Source organism: Somniosus microcephalus, chromosome 8 (assembly GCF_052327205.1).
Source record: "Somniosus microcephalus isolate GS21.2 chromosome 8, FLI_Smic_1.0, whole genome shotgun sequence".
Taxonomy (NCBI): Eukaryota; Metazoa; Chordata; class Chondrichthyes; order Squaliformes; family Somniosidae; genus Somniosus; species Somniosus microcephalus.
This window is the reverse complement of record NC_140994.1, coordinates 92,842,958-92,865,615: the sequence shown is the minus strand read 5'-3', so window position 1 is coordinate 92,865,615 and position 22,658 is coordinate 92,842,958. Positions and strand designations below refer to the sequence as shown.

Sequence of the window (22,658 nt, the reverse complement as noted above, 5' to 3'; positions counted from 1 at the left end):
TACGTAGGTATGAGGGGCAAGTTGGCTAAGGTAGATTGGGAAATTGGATTAAAAGATATGACGGTAGATAAGCAATGGCAAACATTTAAAATAATTTGTAATTCACAACAAATATACATTCCCTTGAGGAATAAAAACTCTACTGGAAAAGTAGTCCAATTGTGGCTAACTAGAGAAGTTGACAATAGTATTAGATTAAAGGAAGCTTACAATGTTGCTAAAAATAGTAATCCTGAGGATTGGGAAGGTTTTAAAAATCAGCAACAGATGACCAAGAAATTGATGGAGGGAGAAAACAGAATGAGAGTAAACTATCAAGAAATATAAAAACAGATTGCAAGAGCTTGTACAGGTATGTAAAAATGAAGAGATTAGCGAAAGTAAACGTGGGTCCCTTAGAGGCAGAGACAGGAGAAATTATAACACGGAATAAGGAAATGGCAAAGACTTTAAACAGATATCTTATATCTGTCCTTACAGTAGAAGACATAAAAAGATACCAAAATATTGAAGAACCAGGGGTCTAATGAGAGGAACTTAAAGTAATTAATAATTTTAAAGAAAAAGTACTGGAGATATTAATGGACTAAAAGCCAACAAATCCCCTGAACCTGATGGCCTACATCCTAGGGTTTTAAGAGCTTGACAGGGTAAATGCGGAGAGGCTGTTTTCCCAGGCTGGAAAGTCTAGAACTGGGGGTCATAGTCTTGGGATAAGGAGTTGTCCATTTAGGACTGAAGTGAGGAGAAATTTCTTCACTTAGTGGGTTGTGAATCTTTGGAATTCTCTACCCCAAGGACTGTGGGTGCTCAGTCATTGAATATATTCAAGACTGAGATCGATAGATTTTTAGGTACTAAGTGCATCAAGGGATAAGGTGGGAAAGTGGAGTCAATGTAGAAGATTAGCCATGATCTTACTGAATGGTAGAGCAGGCTCAAGAGGCCGTATGGCCTACTCCCGCTGCTATGTCACCAGAATGCCTGGATCTTTGCATCTGCATTTGTTGACCTCTCAAATTCCTCCTCTTCATTTCAATTGTAAAGCGCATTCAGAATGCCCAAAGGATTGCCCATCCTCATCTTGTCCTCACCTCTTCTTTCATCCTCATCGCTGTAAGGTGCATTGTCGAAGCTAAGAATAATGAAGGAAATTATTGGCAGGGGAAGAAAATGTAAAAATGGAGGACAATCCAGGAAAATCAACTAATGCATGATGCAAAATGTAACCAAGGAGACATAAAAGCATGAAAAAAACACATTTCAAACGTATCATCTTGCTCTTCAAAGCCTGATTTAGCAGGCGAGCTCCCCAGAACTCCTGCAGCCACTTTTTGTGGGTGAGGTTTGCACTGTGGGTGGAGCCTCATACAAAGATAGAAAATTTAGCTTGGGATCTTTTAATGATCATCTCTGAATATTTTAATGAGGCTATGCATTCCAGTACTGTAGCCTCAATATTTACCCCTAGATTACTGCTTACAAAATCTGTCCAGTCAGGTGCTTGATTTTGCAACTCACTGCCTGCAGTGCTCTATGGTGGCAAGAGGCCTCTCAGAATTCCCCCTTTGCTCCAAGTCTGAAATCTGTTAGCTGTTATAGATTCATGCTGAGCGAGATGGGATTTGTAATGGTGACCACTTTTTATTGCTAGTCATCATCTTTCAACAAGCAAAAAAACTCAAATCCTTACAGGATGAGGGGCGCCTCCTTCTTACTTTCGGGTCATGCTGTGCACATATTTCATACTAGGAAATTTTGCAGATGGTACATGCTCACTGCACAGATGAAGTTAGAAGAGCTGTCCAAATAGTGAGGTAAAATAACCAGTTGAAGCTTTTGAGACAGGCTGTGGCTTTGAAATATAAACTTTCAGGGAGGCATTAAAATACACACAAGACAATTCAGCTGGTATTTTTTTAATTTTGTGTAAAACATTCCTTTGGAGATTTTAACTACCAAGAGGAAAACAAATCAGATGAGTTTTTTGAAGCAGCAACTTGAATGAATTGATTGTTTCATCAACAAATTAACAATGAAATTTGACATAGAAAAAATGAAGGGGAAGTGGGGACATAAGAATATACAATGGGAAAAGTTGGTACAAAAAGGTGATCCAAAAATAGTGACAAAAGTAAGCAAAGTTTTTATAGATCTATGGTCCAAGAGTTTCCACTTTGGGTTCAATCGTAGATCTGGGCGCAAATTGCGTGCAAAATTGCACGAGTTTTAAGGTTTTTTTTGTTGGAAGTTTCTGCTCGAACTCATTTGCATATCTGCAAATGTAAAATCTGCCATGAACCAGCGCAATTGGGCAGCGTTTTATAATGTTTTTTTTAAAGAATTGCATTAAGAAACATTCCTTGATATATTTAAGAGTGGTAACCTGGTGCAGTTTTATTAATACAGCTGAATATGGGTTTATCAAAGAAAAAAGCATTTTTAATCTATCTAGTCCACCCCCTGTGAGTAACCCGATTTTAAATAACTGAAAATAACTTTAAAAAAACTATACAGAATCATTTACTAGTTACATTTGTGTACAGTAGTCAGTTTTAGTAAATTAAAAAATTAACAACTTGTAAAATGTGCTTATTGGTGCCCTTGCGCCTAAAAAATAAAAAGCTAAATTTTAAGAGCCTGCTTGAAGGCACAATTAGCGGAAACTCAAAATGGTGATTAATTCAATCTGGGGGCATGGCCATTTTTGTGGGTGAGGCTGGCTTCTAGCGCAGTATTTCTTTAAATGCGCGCAAAAGATCACAGAATCTCTATTTGTGTTCAACGTAATTTGTGCTTAAAATTCCGCAATCTTTTGCGTTGGTTTGGTGGATTTCGGGCAAATTGCGCTGAAAAAATAGCGCACGCTAGCGGAAACACTAGGCCAAGATTTTTAATAGTCAATTTCCCATAGAATCATAGAATATTTACAGCACAGAAGGAGGCCATTCGGCCCATCAAGCCCATGCTGGCTCTCCGCAAGAGCACTTCTGCTAGTCCCACTCCCCCGACCTGTCCCCGTCGCCCTGCAATTTTTTTTCATTCAAGTGCTTATCCAATTCCCTTTTGAAAGCCCCAATTAAAACTGCCTCCACCACCCTTTCAGGCAGTGCATTCCAGATCCTAACCACTCGTTGCGTAAAAAGTCTTTCCTCATGTCGCTTTTGGTTCTTCTCCCAATCACTAAGTCTGTGTCCTCTGGTTCTTGACACTTCCACCAATGGGAACAGTTTCTTCCTAGCCACTCTGTCTAGACCCCTCATGATTTTGAACACCCTATCAAATCTCTCAACCTTCTTTGCTCTAAGGAAAACAACCCCAGCTTCTCCAGTCTATCCACGTAACTGAAATCCCGCATCCCTGGTACCATTCTAGTTAATCTTTCCTGCACCCCCTCTAAAGCCTTCACATCCTTCCTAAAGTGCGGTGCCCAGAATTGGACACAATACTCCAGTTGAGACCAAACCAGTGTTTTATAAAGATTCATCATAACTTCCTTGCTTTTGTACTCTATGCCTCTATTTATGAAACCCAGGGCCCCATATGCTTTTTTAACTGCTTTCTCAACCTGCACTGCCACCTTCAACAATTTGTGCACATATGCCCCCAGGTCTCTCTGTTCATGCACCTCCTTTAGGATTGTACCCTTTAGTTTATATTGCCTCTCCTCGTTCTTCCTACCAAAATGTATCACTTTGCACTTTTCTGCATTAAATTTCACCTGCCACGTATCCGCCCATTCCACCAGCCCGTCTATGTTGTCTTGAAGTCTATCACTATCCTCCTCACTGTTCACTAAACTTCCAAGATTTGTGTCATCTGCAAATTTTGAAATTGTGCCCTGTACACCCAAGTCCAAGTCATTAATATATATCAAGAAAAGCAGTGGTGCTAGTACCGACCCTTGGGGAACACCACTGTGTACCTTCCTCCAGTCTGAAAAACAACCGTTCTCCACTACTCTCTGTTTCCTGTCACTTAGCCAATTTCGTATCCATGCTGCCACTGTCCCTTTTATTCCATGGGCTTCAACTTTGCTGGCAAGCCTATTATGTGGCACTTTATCAAACGCCTTTTGGAAGTCCATGTACACCACATCAACCGCATTGCCCTCATCAACCCTCTCTCTTACCTCATCAAAAAACTCGATCAAGTTAGTTAAACACGATTTGCCTTTAACAAATCCGTGCTGGCTTTCCTTAATTAATCCACACTTGTCCAAGTGACTGTTAACTTTGTCCCTGATTATCGTTTCTAAAAGCTTCCCCCACTACTGATGTTAAACTGACTGGCCTGTAGTTGCTAGGTTTATCCTTACACCCTTTTTTGAATAAGGGTGCAACATTTGCAATTCTCCAGTCCTCTGGCACCACCCCCGTATCTGAGGAGGATTGGAAGATTATGGCCAGTGCCTCCGCGATTTCCTTAACTTCCCTCAGCAACCTAGGATGCATCCTATCCGGTCCTGGTTACTTATCAACTTTAAGTTAAGACAGCCTTTCTAGTACCTTCTCTATCAATTTTTATCTCATCCAGTATCTCCACTACCACCTCTTTCACTATGACTTTGGCAGCATCTTCTTCCTTGGTGAAGGCAGATGCAAAGTACTCATTTAGTACCTCAGCATGCCCTCTGACTCCATGCATAGGTCTCCTTTTTAGTCCCAAATCGGCCCTACCCCTCCTCTTACCCGTTTATTATTTATATGCCTATAGAAGACTTTTGAATTCCCTTTTATGTTAGCTGCCAATCTATTCTCATACTCTCTCTTTGCCCCTCTTATTTCCTTTTTCACTTCCCCTCTGAACTTTCTATATTCAGCCTGGTTCTCACTTGTATTCTCAACCTGACATCTGTCATACGCACTCTTTTTCTGCTTCATCTTACTCTCTATCTCTTTCGTCATCCAGGGAGCTCTGACTTCGTTTCCCTACCTTTCCCCCTCGTGGAAATGTACCTCGACTGTACCCAAACCATCTCTTTAAAGGCAGCCCATTGTTCGATTACAGTTTTGCCTACCAATCTTTGATTCCAATTTACCCGAGCCAGATCTATTCTCAACCCACTAAAATTTGTCTTCCTCCAATTAAGTATTTTTTACTCTAGATTGCTCCCTGTCCTTTTCCATAGCTAATCTAAACCTTATGATACTATGATCACTGTTCCCGAAATGTTCCCCTATTGACACTTGCTCCACTTGACCCACCTCATTCCCCAGAACCAGATCCAGCAATGTATTTTTCCTCATTGGACCGGAAACGTACTGATCAAGAAAGTTCTCTCTGCCCTTTACACTATTACTATCCGAGTATATATTAGGATAATTAACGTCCCCCATTATCACTACTCTATAGTTCTTGCAATTTGCTCCTCTATATCTGTCCCACTAGTTGGTTGACCTATAGAATACCCCTAATAGTGTAATGGCACCTCTATTGTTTCTTAATGCTAACCAAATAGATTATGTCCTTGACCACTCCAGGATATCCTCTCTCTCCAGCACTGTAATAGTCTCATTAACCAATACTGCCACCCCACCTCCTTTCTTTCCTTCCCTATCTTTCCTGAACACCTTATATCCAGTATTTAAAGTCCAATCCTGCCCTTTTTCGCCACAACATCATATTCCCATGTGGCTATTTGCACCTGCAGCTCACCAACCTTATTTACCTTGCTTCGTATGTTTACACAAATGCACTGTAAGCCTATCTTAAACCACCTTGTATTCTCTTAGTCTGACCCCACCTATACCTACCAGCATTGCACATGGAGTCAAGACCTAGTGTACTCTTGAAGTAAAATGGTGGGAGGGATTATTGCACCAAAGGATGCAGGTATAATTCAGAACCATTTTAAAATCATGAATTTGGTCCTTATTTTTACGTAAAGAAAATGTGAACTTCCTATTAGCTTTTTCCATTATACATTTCTTTGTCCATATTTATAATAAAAACTGCTTCTGTAAACTTGTAACATCTTAAATTGTTCAATTGCAATAAGGAGGCTGGTAGGTATTGTTGGGGGTCCAAGGTCTGAAGCAGTTTCCTATGGAGTGATAACATCTTCCAAACTGCCCCAGGAGCATGATCAGCAATAGGGCATGATCAGCAATAGGCATGGGGCATAGACGAACATTGTCCTGGTAGCCCTAGATCCACTCTCAAATATAAGATTTCTAATTAGATAGAGATCTATACTCTCTTGTACATCTAAGTCTGACTGGCACCAGCTGTTAAATAAATTTTCCTGTTTTTGATAAGGGATTGCTAGAAGGGAAGACCGTGAGTGGAGCTGAGAGATTATCTGATGTGAAGTGTGGAATATTTAACAGGGCAGTGTCCATAATAAACTCTTATGGTAAATAACCTACCATTATAAGAATTGCTGTTCCAGTTTACTGGAGCAAAAGCATTTTGTTAAACAGTAATTGTCTTTGGTGACAAGGGGGCTAAATTCGGTTGATTTGCGCCACCCGTTTGTGCCCTAAGGGCGCTAATGGGGTGCAAATCAACTAGCGCATGGGCGCGGCGCTGCTAACTCCTCCCGCGAAATTCAGCGGGAGGCGAGCAGCGCTAACTGTTAGTGCCGCCGGCGATGACATCATCGCCGTGCGCAACGCCCGGCTGTAATATTGAGTGGCGGCCCCCGACTTACTGCCGGATACTACGTCCGCCGGGGGTCAGGGGGGCCTACCTGCGGCCGGGGCGGCACTAGTTAAAGGGGAGGTGGCGGGTGGCCATTTTTGTTGCTGGCCGCCTGCCAGCACCTGCCCCCATGAAGCCCCTCCTCCCCCTGCGGGGTGCCGGCTGCTTTCTGTGAGCTCGGCACTCGGAGTGCCGGGCTCGTTTGCCACCACACCCAATTCCTGGTGGCCTAGCTGAGCGCCGGGACGCGCTGCACCAGGCCCCTCCCCTTTAATAAGGGGAGGAAGGCCTGCAGTACCGTGGCGCGATGTTGGCTCGCAGCGCCCCAAGAGGGAAGCGGGTCGCTTCCAGTAGTGCCCTTTCTCCCTCTCGGGGCGCTACCTGGGAAAATCGGCTGCGGGGGCGCTAACTTTTTTTCTAGTATCTTGGTCCTCTCTGTTCAGTTATACACTTACTCAAACTTTGCAAGAGGTTTCTTGTTGATCTGACTGATTTCTGTAAACTTTTAACTTGAGAAATTAAAATAAAGATTTAGAATTGGGTCCTTGAGTTCTAACAGTAGGTAGAGATCATTGCTGCTTCTGATTATTAAACAATATCTCTTGGTTTGTCTGTAGGTAGCAGCTAGTATGGAGAAAAATTTGATCCCAAGACTTTCCAATTCCCCACCTGATGTAGAGGCGTTGAGGATCTATGTTACTCTTCCAGAGTGCCCTCCCATGAGCGATGCCAACAACTATGTAACGTTAGCTATTCCATTCGGAATGGCTATTGTGAAGCTTGAAAAAGTGCCACTGAAAGTACTGGGTAAATATATTTTGAAAATTAGTTTAGTATATGTTTTATTTCAATGTATTTCAAAGTCATTTACACATCCTGAATCATTAACCATAGAAAATTGGTGGGCTGCGCTTGAACCTGCGTTCTTTCAGAAGGTTGTGGAACTTTATAAGGACGTTGTAGTATTTCTTCTGAAACTAACCAAGGTTGGAATGTCGAACTCTGAGCGAAGGACATGGAATAATTTTCTGAAAACTTCCCTGGAGGTATTGGCAATTCTGCATAGGGTGAGTCCATGACAAACTGCATACACAATTTCTTGGCATTTGATTCTGTGTGCACAGTAATGGTTGTCTAAACTCATTTTAAAATCAGTGTTCTTTGAAATCCTATTTCTGAATGGTTACAATTTGTTAATACAGGTAAATGAGAAAGCTGGGCAGAAAATTCAGTATGACAAATTCTATATCCATGAAGTACAAGACCTGATGGAAATCAGGAGTGATTATGTAAACTGGATTCAACACCAAGTATATGGAGGTGTAAGTAAAAGTTTCTAATGGCTATATTTAATGAACTCTGAATAATTACACTTGCTCTTGTTTACAACTTTGATACTTTTCATTCATGTCTTTGCTGGAGCGGTAATTCTGTGATCTTGCACTTCCAGTGAGGAGCCATGCTCATAGGAAGCGCAGGACAGTGGTGGGGCTACCAAATCATGGATTTACCGCCTATATTTTTGTGGGACCTGTAGCTAAAAAACCTAATTGAAAGTGTAAAAATGCACAAAACCTACACAATTCAATACTATTATTTAATATTGCATATTTACAAACTTAGCAAATGAAAATTGCTTGGTTAAAATCTAATCCAGAAACATGAAGCTACACTCATGAAGGCTTGATTGGATAAAGTGTATAACTGAGGCAAGAGAATCCAGAAAGTTCCAGGTTTGATTCAGCAGCACTTCTGTTGGTCTCTGTGCACTTGGACTAGTGAGAAGAAAGCCAGCTCAGTTCTCCTGACTACTAGCTAGTACCCCACCCCCCCTCACTGGAAAGTGTGTATGTAGTTGTTGGGTGATGATAGTATTGAGTACAGCTGTGATGCACTCTGTAGTTAAATAGCATGGCAACACGTGATTGTCTAGGCACACCAATGAAAAATGACTATTTGGGTGAGTTACTGAAGATTGGCTTCTGCCTGCAGAACTGTATTCCAGTGATCTGTGCCTTCCAGAGAGTTGGAAGAGTGAAAAAGAGCAATATTGGTTTTAAGAAAATCTAAAAGTCATAAGTTCACATTCTTTTTAAATAGGTGGCATGTGGGGAACTTTATTTTATACATGTATTCATAAACACTGAATTAATCAATATTAGTAGCTTGCATTTATGTAGTGCTGATCCTGTGCAGGAAGATATCTCAGAATACTTCACAATAAGGAGAGCTACTTTGGACTTAACTGTTTCCTTTCCTCTGCCTTTGACTCCCTTGTTCCCTCCAAGTTGCTCACTATCTCACACCCCTCTATCTCACTATCTCACAGTCCCCATCTTCATTCCCTCAAATCAGAGGGCCATAAATTAAGTGTTTTTGGCGCGGTTGGGGCGAGATGGATCATGGTATGCTTAAGTTGCGACAGGCTTGATGGAGTAGCTGGTCTTTTTCTGTCTGTCGGTTTTGTTTGCAAGTTTGGTTGTCCGTTGCCAGATCTGACTGAAATACGTGCCCTTTAGCCAAAACCATCTACTCCTCCAAGATGGCAAGGGCAACCTAAGGCAGCCTTTCTCCATAGCTAACTGCTTCTTCAAACTTCTTTCCCCCTCTTCTCCCACTAGCAAATGCAAAGAACTTAAGGATTTCTTCATCTCCAAGATTGGAACCATCTGGCTCTTTCACTATCTCCTCTCCTCCCACCCTCACCATCCGCTCCCAAAGTCAGCGCAGTTTTCCAGCCCATTCTATCCTTGATCCCGTTAGACTCTGCAGTTTCTTCTCCCATCTCCTCTATGCTGTACTCCTTGCTCCAGTCATTGTACAGCTCTGAGAGACTACCTTTGCTTGGTTCCATTTGTACCTATCTGAATGTAGCCAGTGCATCTTCCTATGCCTGCACTGTCATCTCTGATTTTTCCCGCAGGTTCTTTCCTTGGCTCCCTCCGTTTCCTGATCTTTATGCTGTCCCTTGGCGACATCATCTGCAGGCATAGGGTCAGCTTCAATGTGTGTGCTGACGACACTCTCTATCATTTCTTTTGATACCATAACCACCTCCATACTGCCTGTCTAATATCATAGATTAATAGAAATTGCTAACTAGCCACAGATGTTGGTACAGCGACACTGTTTTAGCCACATGCATTCATTTTATTAAAACACGCTTTACATAAGCTCACACACTAAATATAAATGTACGTCGCATGTATATTTACTTACACATCTGCCACTATTAAGTAACCAAGGAAGTAAAGCATTCAAAACGATCAGAAAGCACTCACAGGCTTCTGTTTGTCTTACCATTTTACCAACAAATGCTGGAAAAAGTTGAAGTACACATGCTGACGCCATCCGAATACCAAGTATTGTGATCACGTGCCCAACGACGTTGTCTATTAATCATTTTTTATTTACTATTAGAAATGCAATTAGCCACATCTGGATTCCCAATTAGTCACATGTGGCTAGTGGGTAATGTATTAGATAACACTGGATTAGCCACAACTTCAACTTCACATTGGGAAGACCGAAGCTCCTGCCATAAACTTCAATCCCTAACCGTTGATTCCACCCCATTTTCTGGCCATTCAGGTTGAACTAGACCACATGAAATTTTGTTGTGCAGTTCAATATTGAGCTGAGCCTCAAACTGCACATCATATCTGGAATCAACAATTTCCACCTGCTCAAGATTTCCCACCCCTTCCCCTGCTGCTGAAACACTTACCATTATTTTGTCAACTCTGGACTCAATTTATTTAATTGACCTTTTTACTGGCCTCCCATTTTCCACAAATTTCAACTTGCCTAAAATTTAGTTGCCAGTATCCTATTCTGCACTAAGCCCTGCTCACACACCAACTCACTGTAACTCCCTGTCACCTAATACATCAATATCGTCTTCAGATTCCTGCATGACTTTGTCCATACTTGTTTCTGCAACCACCCTCTATGACCATAGTCTTTTGTTCAATTTCTGGGCAGTGCCCCTTCCCCCGCCACTCCCTTCAATCTTCTGCCCCACCATTGGTGACAGAACCTTCAACTGCCCTACTACTTGGACTGGCTCCCTCCATATCACTTAGCATAACTTTCCATTTCTATTTCCATTTATTATGCAGTTTAGATGGGGTTTTACATTAAATCAAAGTTGTTTGTGATGCGGTAAGCATAGGAGAATGAAAGAAAGATCTTGCATTTATATTGCACCTTTTCATCACCTCAGGCCATCCCAAAGTGCTTCACAGCCAGTAAAGTGCTTTTGAAGTGTAGTCACTGTTGTAAAGTAGGGAAACACCAGTCAATTTGCACACAGCAAGGTCCCACAAACAAGAACGAGTTAAATGACCAGATGTTTGTATTTGGTGGTGTTGGTTGAGGGATGAATATTGACCAGGACACACCACTACTGTTATTCAAATAATACTATGGGACCTTTTACGTCCACCTGAGTGGGTTTAATGTCTGAAAGGTGGCATCTCCGACACAGCAGCAATCTATTACAACCAAAACATGTATTTCGTATACATGTACCTGTACCTTTTTTTCAGCTAGTCGGACAGTTTCTGTTTCTTGGCTGCTCCATGATCTTTTACTTTTGGCCAAATTTCTGCTTTATACTTTTTCAAACTGACCTTGGGTGGGAGAATTTTCTTCGTTTTAGATTTGGCCAGGTGAACTGGCAGTTCTAAATCCTGTGTTGACTAAGCCCTCTTTCAACTACCATTGGTCGTGGGTGGTTTTCAGTTCAATCTTAAATTAATTTTTTTATGGTTAGGGATCTTCCATTTTTTTTTAAAAAGCTGGTGCACTTGTTTATACAAGTTTTTCTTTTCCTCTTGCCTAGTTCCGAAGGTGATTTTTTTTCCTACTTTAGGTTATCCTGTCACATAATGCTCTGCAGGTGCAATTCCTTTGGATTATTTCCACTAGCCATTTTTAAATATATTATAAGGAATGATGCTTGTTAAAGTGAGGGATCTAAGCATTAGGGAATTAAACACTTTACAGTTTCAGGCTCCCAGTATTCTTCTCTTACTTGTTTGCCACAAAAAAAAATTGAACGGTGGTTGAATATATAACCAAGAATTGTAGGAAGAATAGCAAATGAGAAACATCAGCTTAGATGACAAAAGCTATTTGGGATAAATGAAAGAACATTATAAGTCTGGGACAGAGAAAAAAGAACAAACTTGCATTTACAGAATGCCTTTTCCATCCTCAATGTCCCAAAGAACTTTACAGCCAAAGAATTACTTTTGAAGTATAGTCACTGTTATGTGGGCAAAGTCCTATAAACAGCAGAGAGATAAATGACCACAATTGTTTTTGGTGGTGTTGGTTGAGGGATAACAGTTGGCCATGCCATTAGAAGGACTCCCCTATTTCTCAGAGTGGTGACATGGGATTTTTTAATGTCCTCTGAACAGGCAGGCAGGGCCTCGGTCTAATGTTTCGTCGAAAGATTGCACCTACAACAATTCATCATTCAGCTTATTTATGTGCTCAAGTCCTAAAGTGGGGCTAGAATCTATGATCTTCTGACTTGGGCGAGAGTGCTACCACTGAGTCCAGCTGACAAGTAAAGATCAGCGTATGGTGGGGGGGGAAAAAATCACGATAAAAGAACTGTACTTTATAATAACCTTGCATCTAAAGCATGCATCCACAACATCACGGTCACATGATGGTCACAACTCCAGGGTGTCACGTTCACAACATAACGAGGGTAACTTAACAGAATGTGGTTACATTTAGTCAATTGGATATTTGATTGGTTCAAACAAACAAATCAAAATTAGCATGGAATAAGTAACCTGCAAAACACTGAGCGATCAAATTGCTCAGCTTTTTTCTTCAAATCTACCATTCACAAGCCAGTAAATACAGCAAAACCAACCAATCAAATTGCTTCAAAGTGTCGTCAGCTACTGTTTTCCTATTCCAGGTGAGTTTTTGCAGCCTAACCAGCATAGTCTGTAATTCCGGGGGGGAAAAATCACTGAACGTACCAATAAGTTACTCTATTAAATGTTAGAAAAACCTGGAAGAAGGTTTTACAAAACATCAGCCTGCATCTTCTGTCTAGATTCTGGGGCTTGAGTTCGAAATTTCACCTGGTTCTTGTATGCTGGAGATTTCCAGCACCTGTGGACAATTTGTTACCTGTCTCAAGTGATCCAGATTTTTCTTTAAAATGGCATTGATGGTGAGATTCCTTTATAATTTATTATTGTCACTGCTTAGTGGTAGCGCTCTTCAGTCAGATGGTTGTGGGTTCAAGTCCCATTCTAGAGACTTGAGCATAAAAATCTAGGCTGACACTTCAATGCAGTACTGAGGGAGTGCTGCATTTTGAGGTGCCATCTTTCGATGAGACATCTGTCCTGTCAGTTGGATGAAAAAGATCCCATAGCACTATTTTGGAGAGCAGCAGGGGAGTTCTCCCTCGAGCACTGGCCAATATTTATCATTCAACTAACATAACTAAAACAGATTATCTGGTCATTATTATATTGCGGTTTGTGTGAGCTTGCTGCGTGCAAATTGGCTGCTGCGTTCCCTACATTACAACAATGACTGCACTTCAAAAGTACTCCATTGGCTGTAAAGTGCTTTGGAACATTGAGGTCATGAAAGGTGCTATATAAATGCAAGTTTGTTCTTTTCATTATTTGAATTTGTAAATTTATACGGGCAAACGCTAATTCTTCATTCCCCTCTTGCCTGTGACTTTCCTGCCTTTCTATCAAAATGCTTTAAGCCGTGCGAGCACTTGAGTTAAGCTTGGCACTTTTAGACTCCAGTCCAACTTCTGCTGAATGTGTCAGTAATTACTTTCAAATTTAGGATGGGAAATATCTTCACTCCATGTGATGCAGACTTCTTTTTTAAATTATTTTTAGATGCAGGATATGCCAATTACAATTTGTACTTATCCATTTGTATTTGACGCCCAAGCGAAAACAACACTGTTACAGACAGATGCCATCTTACAAATGCAGGTGAGGACATTTTCTGTTGATCTGGCACAGTCCATTAAAACCTAAGTAACTTATGTGACAGATCAGAAATAAAATGGTTAATGCCTCATTTTAATCAAAAGCAAAATACTGCAGGAAATCTTAAATAAAAACAGAAAATGCTGGAAATGCTCAGCCGGTCAGGCAGCATCTGTGGAGAGAGAAGCAGTTCAAGTTTCAGGTCAATGACTTTTCATCAGAACTGGCAAAATTCCTATTTAATATTGTGCTATTCAGTTTTTACAGGTATTAGTCTTGTGTGCCAGGAATGGTTTGTTTTAAATAAAATGGTGGCAAAAAAATTTATAGAAACTTTATGTAAATGTTGATTTTATATAATAAAAACAAGTATTCTCAATTTTATATATATTGGTACTGTTGCAACAACAAGTTGTATTTAAATAGCACCTTTAGTGTAGTAAAACTTTCCAAGACGCTTCACAGGAGTATTATAAGACAAAAAAAAGTGTTGACACCGAGCCACATGAAAAAATTAGGGCAGGTGACCAAAAGCTTGGTTAAAGAGATAGGTTTTAAAGAGCATCTTGAGGAGAGAGAGGCGGAGCGGTTTAGGGAGGGAATTACAGAGCTTAGGGCCAAAGCAACAGAAGGCACGGCCACCAATGAGCGATTATAATCAAGGATTCAAGGATGCTCAAGAGGGCAGAATTAGAGGAGCACAGATATCTCCCGGGGGGGGGGTGGCTGCTGTGTGCTGGAGGAGATTACAGAGATAGGGAGGGGAGAGGCCATGAAGGGATTTGAAAAAAAGGATAAGAATTTTGAAATCGAGGCATTGCTTAACCGCGAGCCAATGTCAGTCAGTGAGCACAGGGGTGATGGGTGAACAGGACTTGGTGCGAGTTAGGACACGGGCAGCCAAGTTTTGGATGACCTCAAGTTTACGTAGGGTAGCATGTGGGAGGCCAGCCAGGAGTGCGTTGGAATAGTCAAGTCCAGAAGTAACAAAGGCATGGATGAGGGTTTCAGCAGCGGATGAGCTGAGGCAAGGGCGGAGACGGGCGATGTTAGAGGCGGAAGTAAGCTGTCTTAGTTATGCCGCAAATGTGGTCGGAAGCTCATTTCGGTCAAATATGACACCTAGGTTGCGAACACTGGCTCAGCCTCAGACAGATGTTAGGGAGAGGGATGGAGTTGGTGGCTAGGAAACGGAACTTGTGGCAGGGACCGAAAACAATGGCTTCGGTCTTCCCAATATTTAATTGGAGAAAATTTCTGCTCATCCAGAACTTGATGTCAGATAAGCAGTCTGACAGTTTAGAGACCGTGGATGGGTAGAGAGAAGTGGTGGAGAGGTAGAGCAGGGTGTCATCAGCGTACATGTGGAAACTGACACTGTTTTTGGATGATGTCACCAAGGGGCAGCATGTAGATGAGAAATAGGAGGGGGCCAAGGATAGATCCTTCGGGGACACCAGAGGTAACGATGCGGGAGTGGTAACGGAAACCATTATAGGTGATTCTCTTGCTATGATTAGATAGATAAAAATGGAACCAGGCGAGTGCAGTCCCACCCAGCTGGTAGACGGTGGAGAAGGATAGCGTGATCAACCTTCTCAAAGGCTGCAGACAAGTCAAGAAGAACGAGGAGGGATAGTTTACCTTTGTCACAGTCACAAAGGATGTCATTTGTGACTGATGACAGCCATTTCAGTACTGTGGCGGGGCGGAAACCGGATTGGAGGGATTCAAACATGGCGCTGCGGGAAAGATGGGCACGGATTTGGGAGATGACAACACATTCAAGGACTTGAGAGGAAAGGGAGGTTGGAGATGGGTCGTTAGTTTGCAAGGACAGAGGGGTCATGGGTTGGTTTTTTTTGTGGAGAGGGGGACAGTACCTGAGGAGAGAGAACTGTCAACAATGTCAGTTAACATAGGAGCCAGAAAAGGAAGTTGGGTGGTCAGCAGTTTGGTGGGAATAGGGTCATGGGAGCAGGAAGTGGGTCTCGTGGACAAGATGAGCGCGGAGAGGTCATGAAGGGAGATTGGAGAGAAACTGGAGAAAGATGCGAGTTCAGGGATAGGGCAGGTGGGAACCTTAGAGGAAGTTTGGCCTGGTGAGCTAGGGGAAGGAAGGGAGGGAAGTGGCAGAGACAGCTGAACAGATGGTCTCAATCTTACAGAGAGAAGTCTATGAGCTCTTCACATGTTGTCGGAGGGGAGGGTGGAGGAGACAGGGGTTTAAGAAGACGGTTAGCAGTGGAGAATAGAAGCCGGTGTTTATCTTTGCATTCCAGAATGATTCTGGAATAGTGAGCAATTTTGGCAGACGAGAGCAGGACCCGATAATAATTTGTGATCCAGCCAGATCTGGCGGTGAATGGCTAAACCAGTTGACCGCCATATCCGTTCAAGTCTGCGTCCCTTGGACTTAAGGGAGCGAAGATGAAGGCCGTACCAGAGGGAACAGCCAGGATGAGAGTGTAATTGTTTTAATAGGGACTAGGGCATCGGAGGTGGTGGTGAGGGTGTGGTTGGGCAGATCGGTAGCTGCAGAAATGTCATGGTGAATGGAGGGCCAAAGGCTGGACAGTTGGGCTTTTGTAAGTGCAGTTGCAAGAGAGTTGGGAGAGTTTTTTCCAAGGGCAGACACAGAAAGAAGCAGGGTTGGGGGGGTGCGGGGGGTGAAAGGGGGATGTGGGTGGAGAGCAATAAGAGGAAGTGGTCAGAGATGGCCTTAACTGCGATTGACACAATGGGAGTATCAAGGCCACGAGAGATGGCAAGGTCGAGGGGGTGGCCGTGAATGGATTGGGGAGTTTACATGGAGGGAGAGATTAAGGAAGGATACTCGGAGGAGAGAGAGCAAACACTGGTACCATCTTAAGAAAATTGCCTGCTTTATAAGACATCTATACCATCTATCATTCGGTGCCATTTCAGCAGTTTGGTGGGAATAGGGTCACGGGAGCAGGAAGTGGGTCTCGTGGACAAGATGAGCGCGGAGAGGTCATGAAGGGAGACTGGAGAGAAACTGGCTGATACCTGGGATGGCAGGAATGATGTATGAGGAGAGATTGGGTCGATTGGGCTTATACTCGCTGGAGTTTAGAAGAATGAGAGGGGATCTCATTGAAACTTATAAAATTCTGACAGGACTGGACAGACTAGATGCAGGAAGGATGTTCCCGATGGTCGGGGAGTCCAGAACCAGGGGTCACAGTCTAAGGATAAGGGGTAAGCCATTTAGGACAGAAATGAGGAGGAATTTCTTCACCCAGAGAGTGGTGAACCTGTGGAATTCTCTACCACAGAAGGCAGTAGAGGCCAATTCATTAAATATATTCAAGAAGGAGTTGGATATATTTCTTAAGGCTAAAGGGATCAAGGGATATGGGGAGAAAGCAGGGACAGGGTACTGAATTTGGATGATCAGCCATGATCGCATTGAATGGCCTACTCCTCCTATTTTCTATGTTTCTATTTCCTGGTTTTACAATGTTGACTATTGGGGATCTTTCCTGGTAGGTGATAATCTTCAGTTGCACAACTTTTCAGTATGTGAATCTTGCTTAGACTCCATTAAAGGGCTTAATGCATTGGAAAGTAAGTACAGCACAGAAACAGGCCATTTGGCCCAACCAGTCTATGCCGCCATTTATGCTCCACTCGAGCCTCCTCCCATCTTTCCTCATTTAACTCTTATCAGCATAACCTTCTATTCCCTTCTCCCTCATATGCTTATCTAGCCTCCCCTTAAATACACCTATACTATTCACTTTAACCGCTCCCTGTGGTAGCAAGTTCCACATTCTCACCACTCTGGGTAAAGAAGTTCCTTCTGAATTCCCAATTTGATTTCTTGGTGACTATCTTATATTGATGGCCTCTAGTTTTGCTCTTCCCCACAAGTGGAAACACTCTGTATCCACTCTATCAAAACCATTCATAATGTTAAAGACCTCTATTGGGTCATCCCTCGGCCTTCTCTTTCAAAGAGAAAATCATCCTTTCCCGATAGGTATACCGTCGCATTTCTGGTATCATCCTTGTAAATCTTTTTTGCACCCTCTCCAGTGCCTCTATATCCTTTTTAGAATATGGTGACTAGAATTGCACACAGGTGCCAAGTGTGGTCTAACCAAGGTTCAATACAAGTTTAGTATAACTTCTCTACTTTTCAATTGAAACCCTCTAGAAATAAACCCAAGTGCTTGGTTTGCTTTTTTTATGACCTTGTTAACCTGTGTCACTACTTTGTGATTTGTAATCAGATCCCTTTGCTCTTCTACCCCACTTAGATTCGTATTTTCTCCAAGTAATATGTGACCTCCCTATTTAGCAAAATGTAATACCACAGTATTCTGTGTTGAATTTCATTTGCCAATTATATGCCCATTCTTGAAGTTTACTAATGTCGTCTTGTAATTTGTTGCAGTCCTTTTCATTTTAAATGCAGTTCTCTCATTTTTAATCTCATCATCCAATGTCATGTCCACCTGTTCTATCTCCCTGGGAAATACTAAAGCAAAGGAATTATTTAATATTTTTGCCATCTCTATCGTTGCCGGTGATATTATCCTGGCCATCTCTTAGTGGCCCTATTCCCAATCCGACTTTCCTTTTTTTGTTATTTGTGCCTGTAAAATATTTTACTATTGTTTAATGTTCCTTGATCATTTAATTTCATAGTTCCTTTTTGCCTTTCTAATTGTTTTTTTGACTTCTCTCCTAATCTCTTTGTATTCTCTCTTGTTATGCTCTCCCCTGCTGTCCATGTTGTACTTAGTGTATCCTCCAGTCCAGAACCAAGGTCGTCCCATCCTCTGTCATCGAATTACAGTATGCAGATGACTCTTGCGTCTGCGCACTCTCGGAGGTCGAACTCCAAACCATCGTGAACACCTTCACCGAAGCGTACGAGAGCATAGGCCTTACACTAAACATCCGTAAGATAAAGGTCCTCTACCAACCTTCCCCCGTCACACAGTACTGCCCCCCGATTATCAAAATCCACGACGAGGCCTTGGACAACGTGGACCACTTTCCATACCTCAGGAGCCTACTGTCAACAAGGGCAGACGTCGATGACGAAGTCCAACACCACCTTCAGTGTGCCAGTGCAGCCTTCGGTCGCCTAAGGAAGAGAGTGTTTGAAGACCAGGACCTCAAACCCGGCACTAAGCTCATAGTCTACAGAACAGCAGTGATACCCACCCTCCCGTATGCTTCAGAGACATGGACCATGTACAACAGGCACCTCAAAGCACTGGAGAGGTCCCATCAACGCTGCCTCCGCAAGATCCTGCAAATCCATTGGCAGGATAGGCACACCAACGTCCGTGTTCTCACTCAGGCCAACATCCCCAGCATCGAAGCTCTGACCACGCTCCATCAGCTCCGATGGACGGGCCACATCGTCCGCATGCCTGATAAGAGACTTCCAAAGCAAGCGCTTTACTCGGAGCTCCGACACGGCAAGAGAGCCCCAGGTGGGCAGAGGAAACGCTTCAAAGACACCCTCAAAGTCTCCTTGAAAAAAATTCAACATCCCCACCGACACCTGGGAATCCCTGGCCCAAGACTGCACAAAGTGGAGGAGAAGCATCCGGGAAGGCACCGAACACCTCTAGTCTCTTCGCCGGGAGCAAGCGGAAGCCAAGCGCAAACAGCGGAACGAGCGCACGTCAACCCAAGCACCCCACCCACCTGCCCCTTCAACCACCGTCTGCCTCACCTGTGACAGAGACTGTAGGTCCCGCATTGGACTCGGTCACCTGAGAACTCAATTTTAATGTGGAAGCAAGTCATCCTCAGTTCCGAGGGACTGCCTAAGAAGAAGAAGAACTTAGTGCATGCCTCTTTCCTTACCCTCAGTTTTTCCCCTATGTCTTTATTCATCCATGGTGTCTCATTAGTGTTTAGTTTGTTCTTGTTTTTTAGCAGAATATATTTCTCCCGGACTCTGTTGAACATTGTTTTAAATATTTCCCACTGCTGTTCTACATCATTGTTTGCCAATATTGTTGTCCATTTTATTTTCCCCAAGTTCTATTCTCAGCTCCGCAAAAATCAGCTTTTCTCCAATCTATTACCCTGGTCTTCACCATACTTATGCCCTTCTCAATTATTATCTTAAAACTTATATGATGGTCACTATTGCCTAGATGTTCCCCTACTTTTACCTGCTCTGGTTCATTCCCCATTACTAGATCCAATAGTGAATCCTCCCTTGTTGGGCTTCTTACATACTGGATTAGAAAGGAGTCTGTACACATTGTAGGAACTCCATTCCCTTATCCCCTTTACTTACCTCTTCTGGCCAATTAATATTGGGGTAGTGGAAATTCTCCATGATTATTATTCTATGTTTTTTACTCATTTTCCTAATTTGTTTGCATATTTCTTCCTCCACCTCCCTTCTGCTATTAGGTGTTCTGTAGACTACCCCTATTAGTGTGATTTATCTTTTATCTCTATCCACATGGATTTTATTTTTGTCTTGCCGATAGCTACGTCACTTTTTTCTACTGCCATTATGTTATCCCTAATCAATACAGCTACTCCACCTCCCCTTTTTCCCTGTCTATCATTTCTAAATATGTTATACCCTGCAATGTTTAATTCCCAGTCCTGATTTTTTTGTAGCCATGTCTCAGTAATCCCTACTATGTCTGGTTCCTCGCAACGTATTATTGCCTCCAATTCCCCGGTTTTATTAAGGACACTGTGCATTGCTGTATAGACAGTTTAACTCATTTTTAATAGCAGTTCCTTTCACTTTACTGTTAACCATCTTTTTACACTCCTGTTCTGTAACTATTTATTCCCTGGCCATCAGTGTCCTCCCTTACTTTAATCTTTCCTATGCTCTCCTTTCCTGTTTTGTTTATATTTAGGCTGGTTTCATTTCTTGTAGATCCCTCCCCCTTCTTACTAGTTTAAAGCCATTGCCACCTATCACAATGGAGACTAATGTCAGAGCATTTTCAAACAGTGGCTTTCTGTGACGTTCATTTTCTTTTGCACAATTTGACAATTTTAACTCATCTTGGCTGAGGTTAGTGATGGTCTTTTGTCTACATGTTTTGTCACGTGGATAAAGTTAGTTCCATCTAATTTGCCTAAGATTTGAGTTTTGCTCACATAATAAAACTGAAGCCCAAGTTTTATTTACACTTCACACATCCATTGAAAGGAAGTATTGCCTAGTTGATGTATACAGGTCCTGACACCTTATGCAGCAAGGACGAAGAATTGTTGATTTAGATATATGTCCGTTTGGACACAAGACTTTAAGTAGATGTTAGTGAACTTGGCTAGTGGAGTATATGTTCCTGTGTTGCTTCCTGATGGGATGAAAACCACCAGGAGAATTTCCAGGTTCAACTTGTGAAGTGGCTACTTAATGGGGACAATATGCAGAAACCCTATATACATCCTGTTTGATTGCGCCCTTGTACTTCGGTTTTGGATATTGCTTCCTCTGGGCACAAAATGTGGTTATATATACACATATATACAAATGAGAGGTGCCATCTGGCCACCCAGAAGTGGAATTTAAGGTGCAGTGGCCTAGGTGAGTTTACCTTTGGAATGTAAAGAATATCCTATTTCTATGTAAGGTTGAAATTAACTCAACCATATCTAAAGGTAAGTAATCTGTACAGAAATTCTTAGATAAGTTCCTAAAGCTTATTTTGAAAGTTTTTAACACTCATGCTTAATTAAATACTAAAAGCACAATGTTCAGTGTTAAATGGGAACTGCATTGTGAAATTGGCTCCTGTTTGCTGCCATGAGAGGCATTAAACTTTCCAGTGCTCTTTGATGGTTTTAATTCTTTGCTTTTCCAGTAAATATTCCACCTCCAGCTTATGCTAGTGTTTTTATTTTTTAAATATCAAATTAAACAGATACTGACCACTAACTTTTCCCATATTCTAGATGGCAGTTGACCAGGCACACAGACAAAACTTTTCATCCTTTTTCTTGCCTGTGGTTGATGCAGTCAATCCTTGCCATGTGCTGATTGTACGAAGGGGGCACATTGTTGAAGACGCTGTGGAAGTATTGAGGAAAAGCAAGAATGTAGACTTCAAGAAGCCATTGAAGGTACTTTGTAAATAATAACTTAAATGGGCCTCTTAACTAATCTCTTTAATTTTACTAAGTTCATGTATCTGAACTTAAAAAAAAAAAAAAAAAATCTTTCCCCAATATTCCATATCCACATTATCCTCGCTGCCCACAACAGGTTGGGCTCCAATGGAAATGTCAATGTCATCCTTAGTTAACCTGAAGAAAGGCAGTCAGGTGGGAAGAGTCTTCTCTCCCAGTCACAGACAGTATATCTCAGACTATTAAACCTACATGCTGCTAAATTCGGCACCACAGCGCCCATTTTTTTTGCGCTACAGGTGCCAATTCCGGTCCAAAATGGCGTCCGAGGAGCACATACATACTTCTGAAAGGGGCTGCACCAGACCTCATTTTGGGTAAGTCGTTGGGTACGAGCGCCAGAAGTATGCAGAGTACACAGATAGTGACATCAATCAGCATGGAACGTGGATTGGACGCCAGTGCTGCCATTTTCAACCTCCACGCTGAAGCTAACGCCCTCTTTTAAACTCGCACAGCTGAACGTGCGTTCAGCAGCAGAAAGGACCCCCCACCAGCGCTAGAAAGGGATCATCACCTGCTTTCAGGTTAGTTGCTGATTGATTTCTACTCACTTAGAGTTCGTAGAGGTATTTCTTGGTTTGCTGTCGTATTTGAAGTTGCTGAAGTGTCCAGTGAGTGGTGTGGCAGAGTTCTTCAAAGCTTCTGCACAGACCAGTTGCTCCCAGACATAGGTGCAGTAGTTTGTATCCCCCTTGGCCTGCAGCATGACAGGGAGAATGAGCACAGGCGGCACAGAGGAGGACAAACTGCTCGAAGAGGGAGGAGAGCTCTCAGCAGGAGGCCATATCCACTCAGGGTCTTCAGGGAGCAATTCTAAAATCATAGAATGGTTACAGCACAAAT

General features: G+C 42.4%; 1 protein-coding gene across 1 annotated transcript in view; it reads left to right on the top strand.

The window, feature by feature from the left end:
• The window catches only part of herc4 (HECT and RLD domain containing E3 ubiquitin protein ligase 4), a 189,553-nt gene that overhangs the window by 108,490 nt on the left and 58,405 nt on the right, over positions 1-22,658 (top strand). Inside the window, exons 13-17 of the mRNA XM_085996146.1 lie at positions 7,263-7,452; positions 7,540-7,712; positions 7,848-7,967; positions 13,551-13,649; positions 21,579-21,746. Coding sequence (XP_085852272.1) covers positions 7,263-7,452; positions 7,540-7,712; positions 7,848-7,967; positions 13,551-13,649; positions 21,579-21,746 — 750 coding nt within the window. The remainder of the gene's footprint in view (positions 1-7,262; positions 7,453-7,539; positions 7,713-7,847; positions 7,968-13,550; positions 13,650-21,578; positions 21,747-22,658) is intronic.